Raw genomic sequence first — 18709 nt, forward strand, 5'->3', positions numbered from 1 at the left:
AACATCTGTGTCTTTTGCAGAACTTGTATTACAAGACTGGCTTCCCACCAACACCTCTGTTCCTGCCAGACTTATGAGAGGTTTTTCTTTCTAGACTGGTTGAAACCCAGATGTGTCCAAATTTAACATGATAAGCCTGCCTTGGAGAAGAAATAACCAAAATGCTGGATGGATTTTTTTCCTCCATAAAACCCTGCAGATTTGCTTCAGGCCATATTTCAAGCTGGGTTTTAGTTTAGGTCCTGTCTCCCTCCCTGTGCAGGATGGAAAGGTGAGGAAGGGTTGGTGTATCTTTTGAAGATGAGATCTTCTCTTCCCCTTCCCTTCTCCTGAGCAGGGGGGTTTCATTCTAGTGTTGTAGCTCCTCAGTCCCTCCGTGCTGGTGCTTTCTGGATGTACAAGGCTAAACAGTACTGTGGCAATGGCCTTGCGTATGAAATGTGCCTCATCTTCCTCTGGGAAGAAAACAAGACAGGTTCTCTTATCTGCAGGGCTAACATCACTGCTCAGAACTCAATGCCAACATGGGGAGAAGCTTTTGATGTGTTTTCTGAACTCCCTTTTAAGTTGGCTTTTACCACATGCATTAGCATCTGAGAAAGAATGTTCTCCCTTCAGTCCTTGCAGTGTTTTGCACAGTGCAGGATGCCCACCCCTGCAACACAGCCTCACGTGGGATACAGGAGAGCTGCACTATTAATGGGGTACACAACATGGGAGGCAGAAATACATCAGAGAGACCCCGAGTATAGGTGGGTCAGTCCATCGGTGTGCACTAGAATATGAGATGAATTGTGTCCTGGGTAATTTGTTCCTAGGGGAATGATAATGGGAATACTCTGCTATCTGAGCAAGTCGATTCAGTAGGCATTCAGAAGGAAGCGAGTCATTTCCCACATCAACAGCACCAGTTCCTGCACTGATTATGCTTCCCTCCAAGCCCTCTCCCAGCAGGTTCAGCCTTGCTCAGGTTGTGAGATCTAAAGGCACAAGCTCCCAGGGGCAGCGCTGCAGGCAGAGGGAAGTGTGAGGAGGGTCACGATGCGGGAGAGGCAGAGATATGAGCTGGCTGATCTCAGCAGCAAGAGGAAACAGCAAGATTTCTCCTGTCCTCAGGGCCCAATGCATTTCCCTTTCAGACAACTCAGCTTAATTTTCCATTTGCAATTTGAAGCTCCAAAAGTGAAGGAGGAAGAGAGGTCCCTTTTACGCCAGGAAGTTTCCCAGCAGCAGCTTAGAATAAATCCTATAATCATTTGGTGGGATCAGTCATTGTTCCTAATGCTACCGTGGGAAACTGAGAAGGGTTAAACTTTTATGTGGCTGCTATTAGCTGCTTCGCAGAGCTGTTCAGGCTGGTTAACAATTCAGCTGTTTGGCTGGAGAAGAGAGTGCGAGTATCTGCTTCTGCCCTGTTTCTCCTTGATCTCTGATTTTGCTTTGTGTGATAACAGGGGGTGTGTGTTCTCTGCCATCAGTTTGCAGAGCAGAGCAGGCAAGAGGCCAGAGAGGCAAGAAGCAAAGTGCTAGGAGCAGTAGCTCACTGCAGGAGGCTGTCAGCTCTGCTGATCTTGTGAGGTGTTCATGCAATGGGAGGGCAGGAGCAGAGAAGTGCCAGGAAAAGGAAACCTTCCTGCCTTGCGGAGCGCTTCCCTCTGCTCACTATGGAATTCGCTAAGGATGCTATTAAAGGGCACGATGGAAAGGTCCACACAGGCTCTGGTGGGGCAGTTTAACTCTTCCCTGCACCAAGGGTGAAAGCGAAGATGTCTGTGGTGAGCACAGGGACTGCACAGGCATTACCTCCAGGCAGACTCCTGGCAGCTCACTGCATGGTGCTTTGTTGATAGACATCCCTTCCTCTCCATGTCTCGGAGCCTTACGATGGAAGTGGGACCTCATCCATCATCTGTAAGTAGCTGGGCCCTGATCCAGTCTCATTCTTCTCTGGCTGCCTCTCCCGATGTGCATTTTTCTCCCTGTGTGTTTCAGTATTGCTCTCCCCAGGCAGAGCCAGTTGTTTGACGTGGGCCTCCTGCTCGAGAGCTTGAGTTGGATGATAGAGGCATATGTAAGGGGCAGGAGAAATGAGTCACTGGGAAGGCACAGTACACGTCCGATCCAGCTACCCAGGAACTGTGTGAGAATGGAGAGGGACCTTAAAGACAGAAGGTGGTCTTGCAGTTGTGTTTCTCAGCTATCAATGTTCATTCAGCTACCCCAGTTCTCTTTCACCTTGGCTTGCTTCTGGTTTATGTATGTCACATTCTTGCCTTATGCAGTTGCCGTCGTGCCTGGCACCCTTTAGCCACTCATCCTGCAGTCACCTTATTCCTTTTGCCCTTTAGGAGAAGAATAAGAAAAGGCCAAAAGACAAACTAAACCAAAGCAAAGTGATAGGGGACTCCTGAATTACGTGCTGCTCTTTCTGTGCTGCTCCAGCCAGATGGCTTTCCCTTAGCTCCACATTCCCACTCCAGTGCAGGCATTAACTCCCTCCTCATTTTGGCTAGCTCTAGCTTATTGTGAGCAGTCCCCATTTTTTTGAGAGGTATTTTACTCAAGTGGCCAAGTGCAATTGCAGCTGCTGTTAGCAGGAAGGTGAGAAAGATCACCTTAACTCTGGTACACAGGGAACGCAGCATAGGCAGTGGTATCTTCTCTTTCACTTCTTCATTTAGGGGTAAATGGGAATGGGTCTTTATAGAGAAGACATAAAGCACTTGAATTCATCTTTGCCAAACCCTGTTAGCTGTTGCTGCATCAGTTGCATTGGATTCATGTTTTGATAGTTATCTTCCTAACTAAAGGGAATTAAGGAACTAAGGGGATTTTATTAATAAAGCTTGGATTCTGGAGCACAATTATACACAAGGCTTAAAACCTCCCATAACCATGTGTCTATTTGCACAGCTGTATAATTGCATTATGCACGGGGCCCTGAGCTGGCACAATGGCAGGTTACGTGTTGGGTATATTGCTGAAGTGAGGGTCAGCTGTACCAATAGGGGTTGTTACTACAAAGACCAGTAATACCGTGTTAGCAGCAATGAGCACCTTGAAGAGGGGTCAGATGAAGTCTCCCAGGCTATATCTCGGCACAGGCTACAGTGCTGGGTAGTAGGAGAGTGTGATGCGGTGTTAAAGCCCATCCATGTGTTGTCTCAGTGTGGGGCATCAGCTGTTCTGTGCTGTGTACCCTCTTATGCTGTAAGACAATCTTTTACTTGTCACCTTTACTACAGATAGAACTAGCTACAGAAAACACATGTTGTGATTCATGTGATGTCCTGGCAAATCAGTATTGCAGACAGACATACCTGGGGCTTTGTTTATTCCTCCCTTTCTTTCTATGGTACCAAATCTCTGCATGACTTTGTTTAGAAGACTGCTTTTATACTAATGAATTTGCTGCTTATGAGAATCCTTGAATCATATGGGCTAATACGGTAATGGGAGGGTTGGTAGTATTAGAGTGTATTTATCAGTTAGCTCTATGGTTCAGGCGAGTTTTCTCTGTTCAGAATCTTACCCTGGGCACGAGATTTAGGGTAGGGATCTCCAAGGGTTTTGTTACTAAATCACACACTTGATGACTCCTGAAAACTGTGTTAGAGATCAAGAGCTTTCCATTCCTCCTCAGGGCCAGTAACATGATGCAGAGCCTGAGCAGCTCTGCCTGGCAGTCCTTCTGCAGGAGGCTCTGCTTAGGGTGACGGCACATGTGGGATCCTACAGTGGTGATCCCAGTGGGAAGGGAGTGGAACCAGAGCGTGGTACCCACTCGGTGCAATGCACCCATCTTCTGCCTGCCACACAGTTGGAGAGCTCAGGCTGCCTTCCAAACGTCCTTCAGCCTGCTGCTCTGGATCTGTTTCTCCCCTGGATGCAATGAAAGCTCATCTTTTATAACAAGCTACTTGGATATAAATCCTCTGGGAGACACTTAATTAACAGTTATTCTTGTTAGACATGTTTGGCTTGGGGGAAAACAAGCTTTGAGGAGTTATTAGGGGTTGCAAATGGCTTTCCAGAAAGCTGAATTCTCCAGTCCATTGAAAAAATGAATAAATAAATGAACAAATTCAAACTCAATACATTACTGAGTATTTTTTCCTAACCTGTTTCACATCAGTGCACAGCTGGGTGCCTGATATCTCCACTTTCTTCTCACCCTCTGCCAAGGCCCCCCACTACTCTGACATGTACGAGTTGACCTCTCCTGTATTACACATTTAGGAATATCCAACGCTGACACCAATTCGATGACATTTATCCCATGCCACTTCAAAATACAAAGTGATGGGATGCAGTGAAGTTGTAATTCATGTCGAAGCCTACAGTACCAAGAGTGCCAATGTATATTGCAACACTCAATGTTCTTCCCTTGCCAAGGTGCTAACACGTTACTTGCGTGCTAGCACATAGCAGGAAACTCCAAAGCTGAGAGAGAGCTGTGTTACCCCTGTGTTACAGCATGGGTTCAGGAAGGTGGAAACACAGCTGTGATCATGGGAATGTCATCCGCAGCAGAAAGATGTGAAGGCTCTGTCCCTAATCTATGGAAATACATGCTTCTGCAGATGTTACTGTGTGTGGTGTTTTATCCCTTTATAGCAATGGTGTAATTTGAAGGGAAATAGGAGCATCACCCTGCTATAGAACCGTCATTAATTCCTATTTTTATTCTTCCAGGGCCCACCAGGTCTGCCGGGCTTACCAGGACCACCTGGCAAGAGAGGTTCTCGAGTAAGTAATATTAAATTCCTATCCATTTGCACTTGAACCTGTGTGTCCTACTGCTCCAAGGGCTGTTGTATGTTCCTGTGGCTGAGTAATGATTGCTTCAAGCCCTGCTGTTGAGGTCTGGCCTTCCTCCTTTCCCTCATTCCCTGTTCAAGGTTTTCAGGAGGCCACACTGGTGATTTGCAGCCTCCCTGAGCTAAGGATTGGCATTGGAAAGGCTGGGGATGAATGTTTCCAAATGGCTGTCAGAAGAATGAGCTCTTCTGTCTCATTTTGTTTCCAGTATCCATTCCTTCTTGCAAACCCAGTGCTGAACATGAGCTTTGGCTGCTTTTTGTTCTGTCCTTCACTCTTCCCAGCTTCCCACGGTGCTTGCTTTGAGGTCCTTCCATCACTGCACCTTCACTAGTGGGACCACGGTCTAGGACCAAGGACTCAGCACACAGGGATGAGCTTTTGTGTTCCTCACACTAAGACCTGCTCCTTTTCAAGGCCTAGAGCAAAATGTCTTACCTATTCAAAAAGATCCATTGTAAATTCCTCTGTTTCTTCCTCCCCACATTAACTTCTGAGGCAGATCTTTGAGCATTAAGTGTTAGGCTGAGGCCACATCTCACGCTGAGTGCTGTAACTAGCTGTGAGCAAAGCTTTCTGCATTGACCTAGCTGCAAAAGTAGTCTCCCAAAGCTGGGCAACATGCCTGACGTGGATGCTGTTAACTGTCGGCATCATTTTCATGTCAGCATGGTGCTGTCCCACAAGGTATGGTCATGGAGTCCATTTCCTGAGCACTGAACTGATGTGGGTCAGGAATCAAAAGATGCAAGTGTCTGAGGCTGGAAGAAGGGAATATTTGGATCCATGATCCAGGCAGCATCCTGGCCTGGCAGCAGCAGGAGATTTCCTCACACATACTTGGCTAAAACTCAACCCCATGTAATGTCTTTAAAGAACAACCGAGAGGCTAAAAGCTGGAGGCTGTGCATTCCCTGAGGGCACTTGTCACAGTCCTGTGAGATCTTGCAGTAACCAGTAAAGATAAATGCACCTTCTGTCTACAACAGTGAAAGCTCTGCAGGAGCCCCTGCAGCCTGGGTATGGATATCAATAGACCCAAGCATTGATTTGGGCCCCGAGTGTAAGGCAAGCAGCAAGCTCATGTGTTTTATGGACAGGATAATGGCAGATTAAGGCCAGGCTGGTCGGGGCTTGGAGCACCCTGCTCTAGTGGAAGGTGGCCCTGCCCATGGCAGGGGGTTGGAACTGGATGAGCTTTAAGGTCCCTTCCAACCTGAACCATTCTGTGATTAGATAAGTCCTACAGTGAAACACCAGGATGACTGGTCATGCAGCTCTGATGTCTTCTGACCTGCACCTGCATCAACAAATTGGCCAGTTCTCAGCAAGTCCCCATTAAGCTGAATGTTGTTCATGCTCACTCATGAGAGGTGTTTGGTGTTCTTGCAGTCCTGTGGTGTGCAGACTACTCTCTGTGTCAGGAGACCCCAGCTGCATCCCCCTTGTGAATGACCAAATTGCATCTCTACATCCAAATTTCACTACCAAAACTTGCCTTGTTCTGACTTTCTATGTTATTCCCCAGCTGTGGCACGCTCAGTCTTATACTTAAGATGATCCTCTAAAAGACAACAATCAACAGAGCATTTTGGAGCTCATTCCCTGCCAGAGGTGCTGAGAATCATCCTAGGAGAGAGTTCCCAGTTAGGAAGCGCTCGGCACAGCTGAGCCTGGCTTGGCTTGGACCTCTGCGAAGAGGCTGTGCTAACTTTGGGAAGGGGCAGAAGGGTCAATCTGTGAATGTCTGGCCTGGAGCACTGGAGACAACTGCTCCCTGCATCCATTGTTTTGACTTTGCAACGTGTTTCTTCTAGTATTCCTCTTTCCTGTGGCTCTTTGGGCTTTCAGTGCTTCATCGCAGAGAAAAGCTGCCAGAAACTAAGACAGGCTTAGGGGAATTCTTGCATCTTTTGCTCTCATTGTGCATGAGGCACTTGAAAATACATGTGCAACGCTGCAGGGGTTATGTTCTACCTCTGCCCAACCTGATCCTCAGGCAGACCAGTTGCAGAGCCCATGGGTAACCCATGAGGTGTCCCATGAGGCTCCAAGCCCAAGAGCAGAGCTCCTTAGGGGAGGTGGATATTACGGGCAACTTTGCAGTGCTGGGTGCCAGGGGAGAGGATGGATTGTTTCTAGTCACCAGTGCAGTGAATGAGCTAAAGCATGAGGTGCAACTGCTCTTGTAGCTTGCGCAATTTCTACATTATTAATGTTTATATAATTAGTTGGCTCATGTGAAAACCTAGTAGCAGCCTCTGACTCCTGACCTTCTGTAGCTGTGAAGCCCATAAAGTTGCTCTGTTGCTGATGTAGTGCAATATTTCCACTCCTTTAAATTCTGTACTCTCTCTGGTTTGTCTCCCTTTCTCCCCCCTGTGCTGGTCAGGGTAAAATGAAAGCCCTGATGAGCTTCTGCTTTGAGCTGTGGTCAGTGGCAGTTGGTAAGCCAAGATGGCTGATCCCATGGTTCTTTCTCTGTGCTTCCAGCAGATGAATAGATAAACCAGAAGATCAACTAGACTTGCCTGTGCAGTCTGAGTGTTGCTCATCCACGTAAGCTATGCCTCCTGGTTTGCAGTAACAAACACCAGTCTTTGTAGCAGCATGAAGGAGGTTGTGTCCAGGACACATCTCCCATTCGAGTGCATTCCAAGGCAGTGGATAGTGCAGTCGTCTTGAAAATGACCATTTCTTGATTTTGAAAAGCTAGTCCCCTGTTTAGAAGCATTGAGTTAATTTTACATTCAGTGTCATGGATCCATGGAGTTAGGTTCAGACTATACCAATGCTCTGCTCTCTGCAACTAGGAAGGCAAAGGTACATAACAAATGAAAACTGGGTGTTTCTTCTTATTGCCTAAGGGACTCCAAGGAGAAGGGGTAAATAAGTTGCTATTCTGATGATGGGAAATGATGGTTAATGAGTTTCTCAGGAGCTCTGCAAACCTGTGTAGATATTGCTGTATTGGCCATATGCTTTACAGCAGGTTTCCTCTCCGTATCCAGCTAGGATTGCTTTCAGCTCTTATGTCTGTATTAAAGAATCAGAGTGATAAGCAAGAGATCTGCCCACACCACTTCTCCTCAAGTAAATGTACCTTGGCAGGAGTCTGTGTAAGATCCGAGATGCATCTTGTAGGCAAGGGCAGTTTCAGCAATGAAGGGTTTCCCCAGCTTTATGTGGCATGCAGTGGGACAGCTTTCACATGGCTTTGTGTGTGAGTGGTGGCACGTGGGTACGAGCACAGCAGTTCCATGTAAAGGATGTTTTGTACTTCAACCCTCACTATTCTATGGTTCTATGACCTTTACATTGCAAAGGTTGAATGGGGAGGCAGTGACAGAGGCTGGGTTTTGCTCGCAGAGCTGTGCTAACAAGCTCGACAAGGAACTGTCAGCAAAGGGCTCCCGATGGAGCAATAACTTCTGCACCATTATGGCTTATCCCTGCCTCACCCAGGACTCAGTTAGCTTCATCCCCATGCTGTCTGCATGAGGGGCTTTTGCCAGCGCATCCATATTGATCCCAACCTGTGACTCGTTCCAGTGTAGTTAGACCAGCAAACTAGTCTGCACAAAATTGCTGTGAACCATCACACTTGGTCTTGAAATCTGCCTTCCAGATGAGCTCTATGGCAATCCTAGCTATCTGTTCCCCTTCTACATGGAGGAGACAGCAAGCTGACACATGACAGACAGGAATCTGGTGGTTGTCTTCAATGCCAGGACAGCAATAATGGGAAAGTCAGGCTTTTCAAAACACTTTAATTTAGGAAGCCAGGCCCCATTGGAAGTTGATCTCCATCTGTAATAGGTGAGAAAACTCTGGTATAAGAAAAGTGGCCACACAGCAGGTCAGAGGCAGAACTGGGAATAAAAAGCCTGGCATGCTGTAATTGCTCATATTTAACCTCTCTGATACAACACAGGAGAAACCCAAATGGATGGGTGAATAGAATACAGATACGTTCCCTGCTGCTTCGGGCATCTCTTACCACCCTCCTGAAAGGCTGCAGGGTCCTGGTGTAACACATCCCTGTTACATTTGGTCTGTGGTTGCAAAAAATCTCCCTTTCCTTCAAAATGCAGGGCTTCCCTCCTAAAACAAGCAAGAACTTCTCTCAGCTGCAGAGGTTCCCCGGTACCCTCATTCCACGAGGAAGACTTTCCGATTTCTGAGTAGAAGTGTTTAAAGAAACAGTTTGTTTGGCTTCACCTCAAATATTTAGCTCGTTTTTTTCAGCAAGCCGGAGGTCAGGGTGGGCTCTGTAGGTCAGGAGTAGAAAAAGCTGCTTTACACAGAGAAAACCCCAAGACACAGTGAGGTTTGAATGAGTCGTCATTGCTCCGACCGAAGCTTTCCAGCATTTAGCAGGAGTTTGGAGGATTTTCCCCCCCCTCCCTGTGAATGCTGGAGGGATATGGGGGGTGCTGTGCACAGTTACACTTTTGTTAATACTTGAGGGCTGTGAACCATTACGCATAAAAGAGCTTCTGTGAGCAGGGTCCCATCTCCAGGCACGTCACCGAGATGAACTGGGTGGCACAGTGCGGTCCTCAAGTAGCATCATTCACGTAGAAGACATTCCATGGAGATGGGAACCCCCTCCCCTCACTTGCAGAACACATTCAGGGATTGTTCTGGTCTCTGTGCTGTCCCATGGTAAAATTTTCCATGGAATTTCTGGTGCAAGGCTTGGAAGATCTCAGATGCAAGCTGGCATTTGCGATAGATTGGATTGTTTCAGCAGTTATAAGGGACCCAAAGTAGGTAGCTAAACAGGCACGGATACAAATAGTAATCCATGTTGTGGGATTTTGTTATTCAGTGGGGTCGGCCTTGTCCCATCCTGTGAGTGGAAAAGAGGAACGAAACTAATGCATTGATGATAAATATATTTGGGAGAATCCTACTTTTCAGATAGGAATGGGAAATTGAATTTAATTCAGGATAACATGGGTAAAATGTAGCACTACAAAGCCATTAGCTCTCAAGTTGTTCTCCATGAGAAGGCTGTTTCTGGGAGCGCTGGTTGGAGATGGGTAATTCTGGGTGCAGTAGAAGAGGAATGAACATTGACTGGGTTTAATAAACCAAGGGATGACAGCTTGGGGGCACAGTGACTGATACTGGGGTTTCCAGCTTGGTGCATGGATTAACGCATAAGGCCTGCCTGTTCAGATTTTGCCTTGCTAACAGCTCCCGAGGCGGATGCTGCCCTGTACCTTTTGTTACTCAGCCCATCAAACTGCACCACATCGCATCCTTCTCCTCTGCCAAGAATGTGGGTGTAATCACGGATTCAGGACTAACCATGTTGGAACACATCAAGATCAGTTTTTTCCCCTTCTTTAGGACTGCTGCCAGACTACACCCTTTTCTCCCCATGTTATGGGAGCAGTTTAAAACATCTAGCACAAGCCTCACACTGGGTTACAGCCATTTCTTGCGTGCCAGACTGGACTCTTCCCACTGCCACTTCATCAGCAGGATGTGGCCACTTCTCACTAGGGCAAGACCACATTGGTCTTTAAGAACAGGATGGACCTCTGACCTTCCTTTGCAGGGATTACATGCTAGGAGTCTCATTGAATTCAGTGGTCAAGAGCCTGTATTTCATAACCATGTTTTGTCACTGGATACTAGGATTAGACTATTACCTCCTTTTGGTTAAAGCGCTTTATGATTTTCTTGCTGTGCTTTGGTTTAGCTCTGGAAGAACCTGCACCAAATTATGCTGAAGGTGTGATTGGTCTCTTAGCCAGGAGAATTGGCAGCTGAGCTTCCTATGTCCCAGGTTTCCTCCTGGAAACTCTCATTCTCAACTAGGAGTCACACCAAACCATGCTGTTCCCTCCAGTCTGACACTGTTTTAAGCCTGCTTCAGGCTATGGTGGAGCATGGATTTCAACCAACTGCACTGAAATGGGCTTTGAGCCAAACTGCCTGCCTCCAAAGTTGAGAAACAGCTGAATTCCCTCCTCAAATCCAGCAGCAATCTGGATTTATGAACCCTGTTCAGAGCTACCCAGATTATTGCTTATGTGTAAGAGCTTTTTAGGAACTCACCTTTTATAGAGCCTCTACTGTTCTGATTTCTGCCACAATATTCATCTTCATACGTATTTGGGACTCTGAAGACTTGGGTTGAAGTGTTTCTGCTACCACAAACTCATTGCATTAACTTAAGCAGCACATTAAATCTGTGCTTCAGTGTCCCACCCAATGGGGTGAGCAGATGATGCCATAGTTTGCTGGGAATATGGATTTATTCAAGACTACTTGGTGCTCAGTTTCTGTGGCTACAGCAGCTCTATGTGTTTTCAAATGACAAGTTGATACTCAAACACCTTTTCTTTACAGTTGTCTCGGTTTCATTGGAAATTCACAGCCAGGCTAAAGTATCCAAGAGTGTCAGGCTGAAAATGTGGATGGAAATGAAGAATGGGCCAATAAATGTATTTGGTTTCAGGCTGAAAATCTGAAGGAATCTAAGAATGGGACATAAAATTTATTTGGGTAAAAAAGAATGCCGCTTGCAAAGTTCAGGCTCGGCCTTTTAATTGCTCTTACAGCAGACCAGCATGTGTTGGGAAATAGCACTGAGCGTTCAACAACTGTCTATACCACAAGATACAATAGCTGCATTAAAAAAAGACATTATTTTCTATTACAGTGCAGTCAAAATAAAACTGAATAGACATCAACACCCTGATGTTCTCATAAAAGAGGGCAAGGGCACTGAACCCGGATGGCAGTCACATGCAGGGATTTTCCTTGGAAATCAGACCCTGAAGATCCTGGCCCCATCTATGCTGAAATACTCATCGGAAATACTGCAGCTTAGTATCAGAGTGGCTTTTTATCCCCCAGACTGAACTCCTTGTAACTAGAGGGTACATTAAAGTGCTCCTCGTGGTGGTGTAAAGCCCATACGCAGTGTTGGCAGCACAGTAGCCCTTGGAATTGAATCTTCAGGGTGTTTCATCTCCCAGGAACGTGCTCGAGAGGACTTGGAATTGTTATTACTTCTGCCTGAAAGGTTAACAGATCTTCCGTGCTGTGTACAATCCTGGGATAAACTATCCTTAGCTGCTTATTCCAGATAACTCCTTAAATAGTCTTTGGAAAATACACAGGGTGGGTTTAAAATATGGTATGAAAGGAGATACTGCTGTTTGTGACCTGAAGCAGATCCCCTGACAGTGTCATTAGCTTGTGAGACCTGTACAAAAAACACAGGCTTAAATGGTTTAAAGGGACTGACTTCTGCTTCCCTGACTTCTGTTCTACCGTTCAGCAATCCATTCTCTTTCTAACCTCTAAAGGCAAAAGCCTGGTTGACTTGGAATGGAAATAAGTTCATCCCAAATAGCTGAATGTTTTCCCTGTAGTAATTCCTTCTGTTCTCTTCCATTTTGGCCAAAAAAAGCAACACCCCATCACACTTTTGCTCCCTTCTGCCTCCCTCCATCTCTTTCTGCTGGGGTTCCTTGCAGAGCTCTGACTCCCTTGACCACAAGGTAGTTTCTGTTAATGGTTGTGGAATATTTGGTGCACCCAAATCATCTCATTGTCACCACACATCTTGTGGTGACAGACACACGTCCCGTCCCATGGAGGTAGGTGGGAGCTGGTAGCCAGGTTTCACCACTCCAGAGGCACTAGTGAGGGTCCTGCTGTCTCTGGGCTGGGCCATGTACTGTGGATGCTCTGCTCTCTGGTCTCATCACATCACTCACGACTTTCTGCAGCTCCTAGGACTAACGCAGATGCCCGTTGACTCCTCCTGACTCTGTTTTGTGTCTGCTGTCTTTTTTAGGGTCCCCCAGGTCCCCACGGAAACCCCGGCTCACCTGGACCCCCCGGCCTGAAAGTAAGTATTGATTGGCACAAGGTGATTTTGCCTGCCTGTTTCAGTGGAGGAGCTGTGGCTTTTCTTGATCCCACTTGTACAAAACAAGGAGCCGAAGTCATTTTCCCCCTATGCTCACACACAGGCCCCCAGCAGCGCAGCCAAAGCCTTTTCCTGTGCTTTGAGACCCTGCTGCGTGCCTCAGTTCTTGGTTCTCCTTAATGTCCAAGACTGCCTTGTTAAGCTATGCCTGTGCAAGGGAGCAAACTTCTATGTTGGGATGAGGGCAGTGGAATCCTTCCATTCCAGAGCCCCACCAGGTTTGGGTTTCTTTGCTGTTTCATTCCTCTCCTCTGGGTTTTGCATCCTGCTCCTCCACCTTTGGGTCTGGACAGCAGTGGGGTGAGTGGCAGCACCCAGCTTCTTCCTCTGCCTTCCTCATCCTGAAACTCCTTTGTCTCTCCTTCCCTCTCCAGGGTTTCTGGGATCCCTGACCTCCATCAGTCCTCCCAAACTGATCCCATTGCTTCCTTCTAGATACTCTTTGGTCCTTTCCTCACTGAAGCACTGAGGCTTCCTCCTCCCTTTGCACAAGACTTTGTCACAGATGTGGCTCCAGAGGGGAGCTAAGCCACTGTGTCACAAAACTGTGCTCAGAAAGATGCTTTAATTCCCATGTGTGAGGCACTGTGTTACCTACAGACTGGGAAGCTCCTGGGAAACGGGTTTGGATTGTTTTGATGTCCTTGTTTACACAGAAACCCCTCAATAACACCAATCTGGGACTAAAGGACAGCTGAGTTTAGAAAGGCGATGCTTACTAGAGGTTTTCACTACCAAGGAAAGCCGTCTCAGCCAAATACAACGGTACAAGAGAGTCCTGTGCATGAAAAGATGGTCTTTTCATGATCTCATCAGTAGGCAGAGATGCTATGAGCACTATTGATGCTCTGGGAAAAAGATTCTGGAAACTTGGCAAGCTGCCTCTACGTGATTAAAAATTAGGCACTGGAGACACGCTGGTGAAGAGCAGCTGGTTTAAATTCTACACTGTAGTCATACGGCCTGAAAAGTGAGGCTGTAAAAGCTCTGCATTTTAGTGTTCTGCATTTATTATCCAGCAATGACTTCCAGATCACACTTGTTGAGTTCTATAACTCAAATCAAGGTTCTTCTATCTAACTTCCAGACCTGCAAATTCAGCCTGGTCCAATCTATAGAGTCAAATGATGTTTCTATGCCATAGGACTACTTTTAAAACACTTTCAGCGTAATGCCTGGTCAGAAATCATCTTTTGGCTGTAAAGCTGTTTTCAGTCGATCTCCTACTAGAACTAAAACTTCCTGTAAGCATTTTCCCTCCATCTCAATGCGTGCTCTGGCAGTGGGAAGCCCTCAGAGGATGGATGGATGTAACAGTCTGAAGCAGAGACCTGGTGTCATCAGTCTGTGTGATGTATTGTAGTTTGGCCAGACACCATTTGCAGGATCAGGGTGTTCTATGTGGTGCTTTGTCAAAAGGAGTATGAAGTCTGCAATGGGAGATGAGAGCTGCAGCTCAGAACAGGACTGGATATAACTTCACCTCTGGAAGGAAGAGCTTGGTAAGCCACGGTTGCAAGATCTTTGCATAAGAAGTGTGTTTTGGAAGGTGTGTATCAGATCCAAGAGGTTTGGCTTCCCTCCTTCCCTCCATTTCTCTGACACCAGCCCCAAAATACAGACTTTGCACAAAAAAGGTTTTCTTCCACTCTCTTACATTTTAAATGCCTCAACCCTTCACCAGGCTTGTGGACCTGGGACCTGATACCTTCTTAACAGACCCAGCCCATGTCTGACATTATGGACTTTGAAAGCCAAACCTGGGCAACAGAACCTAGCAGCCTCAACTAGGACTTCTCTTGCTGAGAGCCTTCAAGTGGTTTTTGGGCTGGATCTCCCTTAGATAGATAATACCGCGGAAAAAACAAGCAATCCAAGAAAGGAAACTGAAGTTTCCCAGATAGCTAGAGCTTGGAAACAATGACTAACACCAAGGCATTGTCACTTAGGAAGTAACCCAGAAGCATTGTTTTTATCAGCTGAATTAACAGAGCACTCATAAGGTCAGGCAGTACAAGGGATGTGATGTGGCATGGTACAGATGTGTTTGTGCACATCTCTTGTCCAGTTGTGCTGGTGATCACTAGTGCTGTGTTATTGGGCTGCTGTGTTTCTGAATCCATCTTTTGCAGGGTCCACCTTATTATTGATCTCTTGCACAGGTTGTAGCTGATGAGTCAAATTCCTGCTTGGAGCTGGAGCTCCGAGTTGCACTGACTTCAGTGGCTTTGCACCCACTTGTGTCACCTGAGAGTTTAGCCCATGGTGCTTTTCACATCCACTTAGAATGTGCAATTGCTTAAAGGGGCTTCTTGCCACTATTTGCATTCTCTGTGTTGTCCTTGGCAGCTGCAGAAGTGCAATTACATCTAGTTAGCGAAGACTGATTATAGCAGATAACCTCTTAAATGGCTGTAGACATATGTGGGCTAGGGTTGTGGCTGGCTGTGTGACCTGTAAGCTGCTGGAAGGGGGGCAGGAGGGGTGTTGCTAACAAGTAAGTGCAGCACTGAGGATGCCCTAATAGAGTTTGGGATTGGGAGGAGGGTTAGCTGTCAGACAGGGTGTGTTTTTAAAAGCCATTACAAGAGATGGGTTTGCATCTCTCATCTGGAGGCTTTTGGCATCAGACATGAATATGGTTTGCTTAGTTAGCTGCTCTGGATGAACCTCTCTTGTTATAGCACTAGGAAAATCTGATTTTTTTCCTTTTAGTGAATGGTTTGGCTCCAAGACAGCTCATCAGTTTGGCTCACTGCTGTTTAAAATACTATTAGTGGGATTGCAAAGCTGAGGTACTTAAATGGTGCAGCTCCAGACTTCTCCCACATAGGGAAAAACCAGAACACAACTTCTTCCTTTACAAGAAGTAGTTTGCTCAGTCAGTTGGGATGGGAAAGCGAGAAGCTTGTGGGCAAGGTGCTGTGGCTTAGTGATGGACAAGGCTTGGTCTAATTCCCATGTTGTGGTTGCTGCACAAGAGGAGTTGGGCAATTAATTCACAATTCCAGCCCTCACATGCAGGCATCCATTTGCTCTGGCCCTGATGCCATCTTGCTGATGAGTCTTAGGGACGTGTGGTCCTGCTTGTGGCTATAGCTCTGTGTGATGGGCTCAGCAGCGTCGAACACAAAACCATGATGTAAAGCACAGTCTTTGAGTTAATGTGATCTGCAGTTCCCATGGTACAACGTAAGAGGCTTGTATTCCTTTACATGGCTCAATGTCATTGCACTGAGCACATGGCAGGGTTTAGGGAGAGTGGTGGCTGTCTACCTGCTGCAGTAAATGGATACCCTGTGATCCTGGGAGCTGTTCTAATCGGTTCCAAGCGGTTGTAGCACCCACTGACACCTCCGAAGCTCAGAGAGCATTGCCCTGATAACAGCTGCACGCAAAGCAGGATTATCTGCATGACTTCATGTAGTGTCTGGAAACCAGGCAGCCTTCATTCAGAACTTGTGCAGATGCATCTGCCTTGAATCAGCACTGCTCCCTACAGTCCATAGCCAAGTAGTCTCGCTGCCTGTGAGCCTTGCAGCTTGTGGTGGATGGTGGCGGAGGAGAAAGGGAGATTTACACCCCGTGCAAGGTGAGAACAGCATGTTGAATGTAGTCTCAGTGAGGCTCAGCTGGCTGAAACTAGACCTTTGTGCTGTTAATGAGAAATGCCAGCTAATAAATACTATTATTCCTTTGTAGGGTCTCACCTTCTCTCCAGTCACTTCACTTGACAGCCGTTCATTAACCCTCACAATTATCCTGTGCTGGGCAGTTAGTTTTGAATCCCGTGCTGGTGATGTGACACAGAGGGGTTACAACTTCTTTATGGTCCCAGGGGTGTTAAATAGCCAGTGGCTGATACCTATGTCCTGGCTGTGCCAGAACTGATGTTAGACAGACCTAAGCTGCTTAGTGTGGCAAACCTTTCCTCTCCCCTGCCAAAAGAACCTGGCAGACTTCAAATCTCTTCTAGTTTTTCCCTACTTCAATCTCTCACCCCACTAGGTGCACGCGTTACCTCTCCTTTTAAGAGTCTGAACTGGGATTTTCAAAGGAATAGATGTTCAATTCCAGCCTCTGCTCAAGGGAAGATCACAGCCTTAAACTGCGATTATTCTCATCACGGCTGTTAAAAAGGAAAATCAAGAATACTGCCACTTAGGACAAAGTGTGCCTCTTGCTTCTGCCAGCCTGGAAGCCTCGCAATTGCTCTGGCTCTTCACAGAGTCTAATTAGGGTAACTTTCTCTGCAGTTTCATCTGTTCCCCACAGTTAAAAAAGCAACAGCATCTCACAAGTTGTTAAGAAGGGTGGTTGAGCCACAGTAATAGGCTTGGTAATTATTTTTGTGACGGTAGTTGTAGACAAGGAAGAAATCACAGCTGTCTACTCTAATGAGCATCAAAAGCCCTGACACTGCCTTCTTCCAGCTATCCTTTCTTTAGTCAATTTAATACTGTCAAATACTATTTAAAACTCAATGCTTTAGCAGCAGCAGTAACTCGCCAAAACCACCTCGAGCAAAGCAGCTATACCCAAGGACTTAATACATTTGGGATGTCAGAGAAAGAGATAAAACCAAATGTTTCTCTAATTTGGAGGCTTGGAGGAGCAGAAGCACATCTATGGGCTGGGTGCTTGGATTATGTCATTAATGTAAGCTTATCATTTCAGGGTCAGAAAGGGGATCCTGGGCTGTCGCCTGGAAAAGCTCGCAATGGACAGAAGGTAAGATGCTGCCCATGCCCAGGCAGCAAGAGCATGGTGTGATTTAAGCCCTGTGCATACATGTGGAGGGGTCCATGCTGCAGCTACTCAAGTAGACTTAGGACTGAAAATGAAGACTTAGACCCCGGATTCAGGGTTAAAGAGAGGTAGCTGAGGTATTGACCACAATGCACTGAGGTGCCTCCTGCCAAAGCTTCTTGTTGTCTAAGTGTTTATCTGTCTTATGCACAATCTGCAGCCCAAACTTAAGTCCCTTCTGCTGCAGGAAAGTGGCTACTGGAGTATTTAAACCAGCCTGTATGAGATAGAGCCAGCTTTGGGCATGCAGCTGCGGAAAGAGGCAATCCCAGTGTAATAAAAACCTTGAAGGCAGAGGGAAGGATGCTCACGCCAAGGAGCTGAGAGAACTGTGGTTTGCATTAGGTCACATACACAGCCCAGAGCAGATCACCACTGGGAGAGCAGCCTTCCAAGCCATTCCATTGCCAGAGAATGGTCCCTGCTGTGTGATAACCAGGGGCCTTTCCACCAAGGTCTGCTCAAATCAGCACAGAGCGCACAACTGGAAGCGTAGCTGGTTGCTGGATTCAGCAGTTGCTAAGGATCAGAGTTGTGCTAATTCATTTCAGTAAGTTACAGCTCCCATCTTTGCAGTTTCACAGCTGAGAAGTCTTTACTGAGGCAACAAGGCCTCACAGAAGTCTAAAAATGAATGGTGGAGTGATCATGGCTCCACAGCATCCACCTCAATTAGTTCCTTCAGTGGCGTGCCTGCACAATGCTTCATAACTCACGTCCAGGGCAAGAAGCCTGGTTCTCTTCCTTTCATCATGAGCCTTGCTATAAATGCACCGCTAATAGAAAGCATCAGCCATGAAGAACATGAGCCCTTCATCTGAAACCAGATGCCTCTGTGAAGCACAGCAAGCCACAGAGATGCAAGATGGAGGGTGACGCTGCAAAACACTTGGAAGGCTCAGTCTGGAACGATGCTTTCAGCTTAACAGCATGAGATGCCTTTTGAAATTCCCATTACACTACATGGGAATGGCATCGCATGGAAATCATCCACCCACAGTCTGGAACTGTTTTCTCACATGCATGCTCAGGGTAAGAAAGGGAGAGATGCAGATCGCTTTTAGCTCGTGTTAACAAGGCTTTTATTCCTGTTAGCAGTAACAGAAACAAGGAGTT

The 18709-nt window shown here is 46.7% G+C and overlaps 1 protein-coding gene across 1 annotated transcript in view; it reads left to right on the plus strand.

Annotated features, from left to right (window-relative positions):
- The window catches only part of COL27A1 (collagen type XXVII alpha 1 chain), a 151717-nt gene that overhangs the window by 20256 nt on the left and 112752 nt on the right, over window positions 1-18709 (plus strand). Inside the window, exons 4-6 of the mRNA XM_057405899.1 lie at window positions 4696-4749; window positions 12650-12703; window positions 17462-17515. Coding sequence (XP_057261882.1) covers window positions 4696-4749; window positions 12650-12703; window positions 17462-17515 — 162 coding nt within the window. The remainder of the gene's footprint in view (window positions 1-4695; window positions 4750-12649; window positions 12704-17461; window positions 17516-18709) is intronic.

The sequence above is a fragment of the Pezoporus wallicus genome, unplaced genomic scaffold (assembly GCF_028554395.1).
Source record: "Pezoporus wallicus isolate ANWC-B61680 ecotype Strahan unplaced genomic scaffold, APGP_CSIRO_Pwel_v1 contig_4684, whole genome shotgun sequence".
In the NCBI taxonomy this organism is placed as follows: domain Eukaryota; kingdom Metazoa; phylum Chordata; class Aves; order Psittaciformes; family Psittacidae; genus Pezoporus; species Pezoporus wallicus.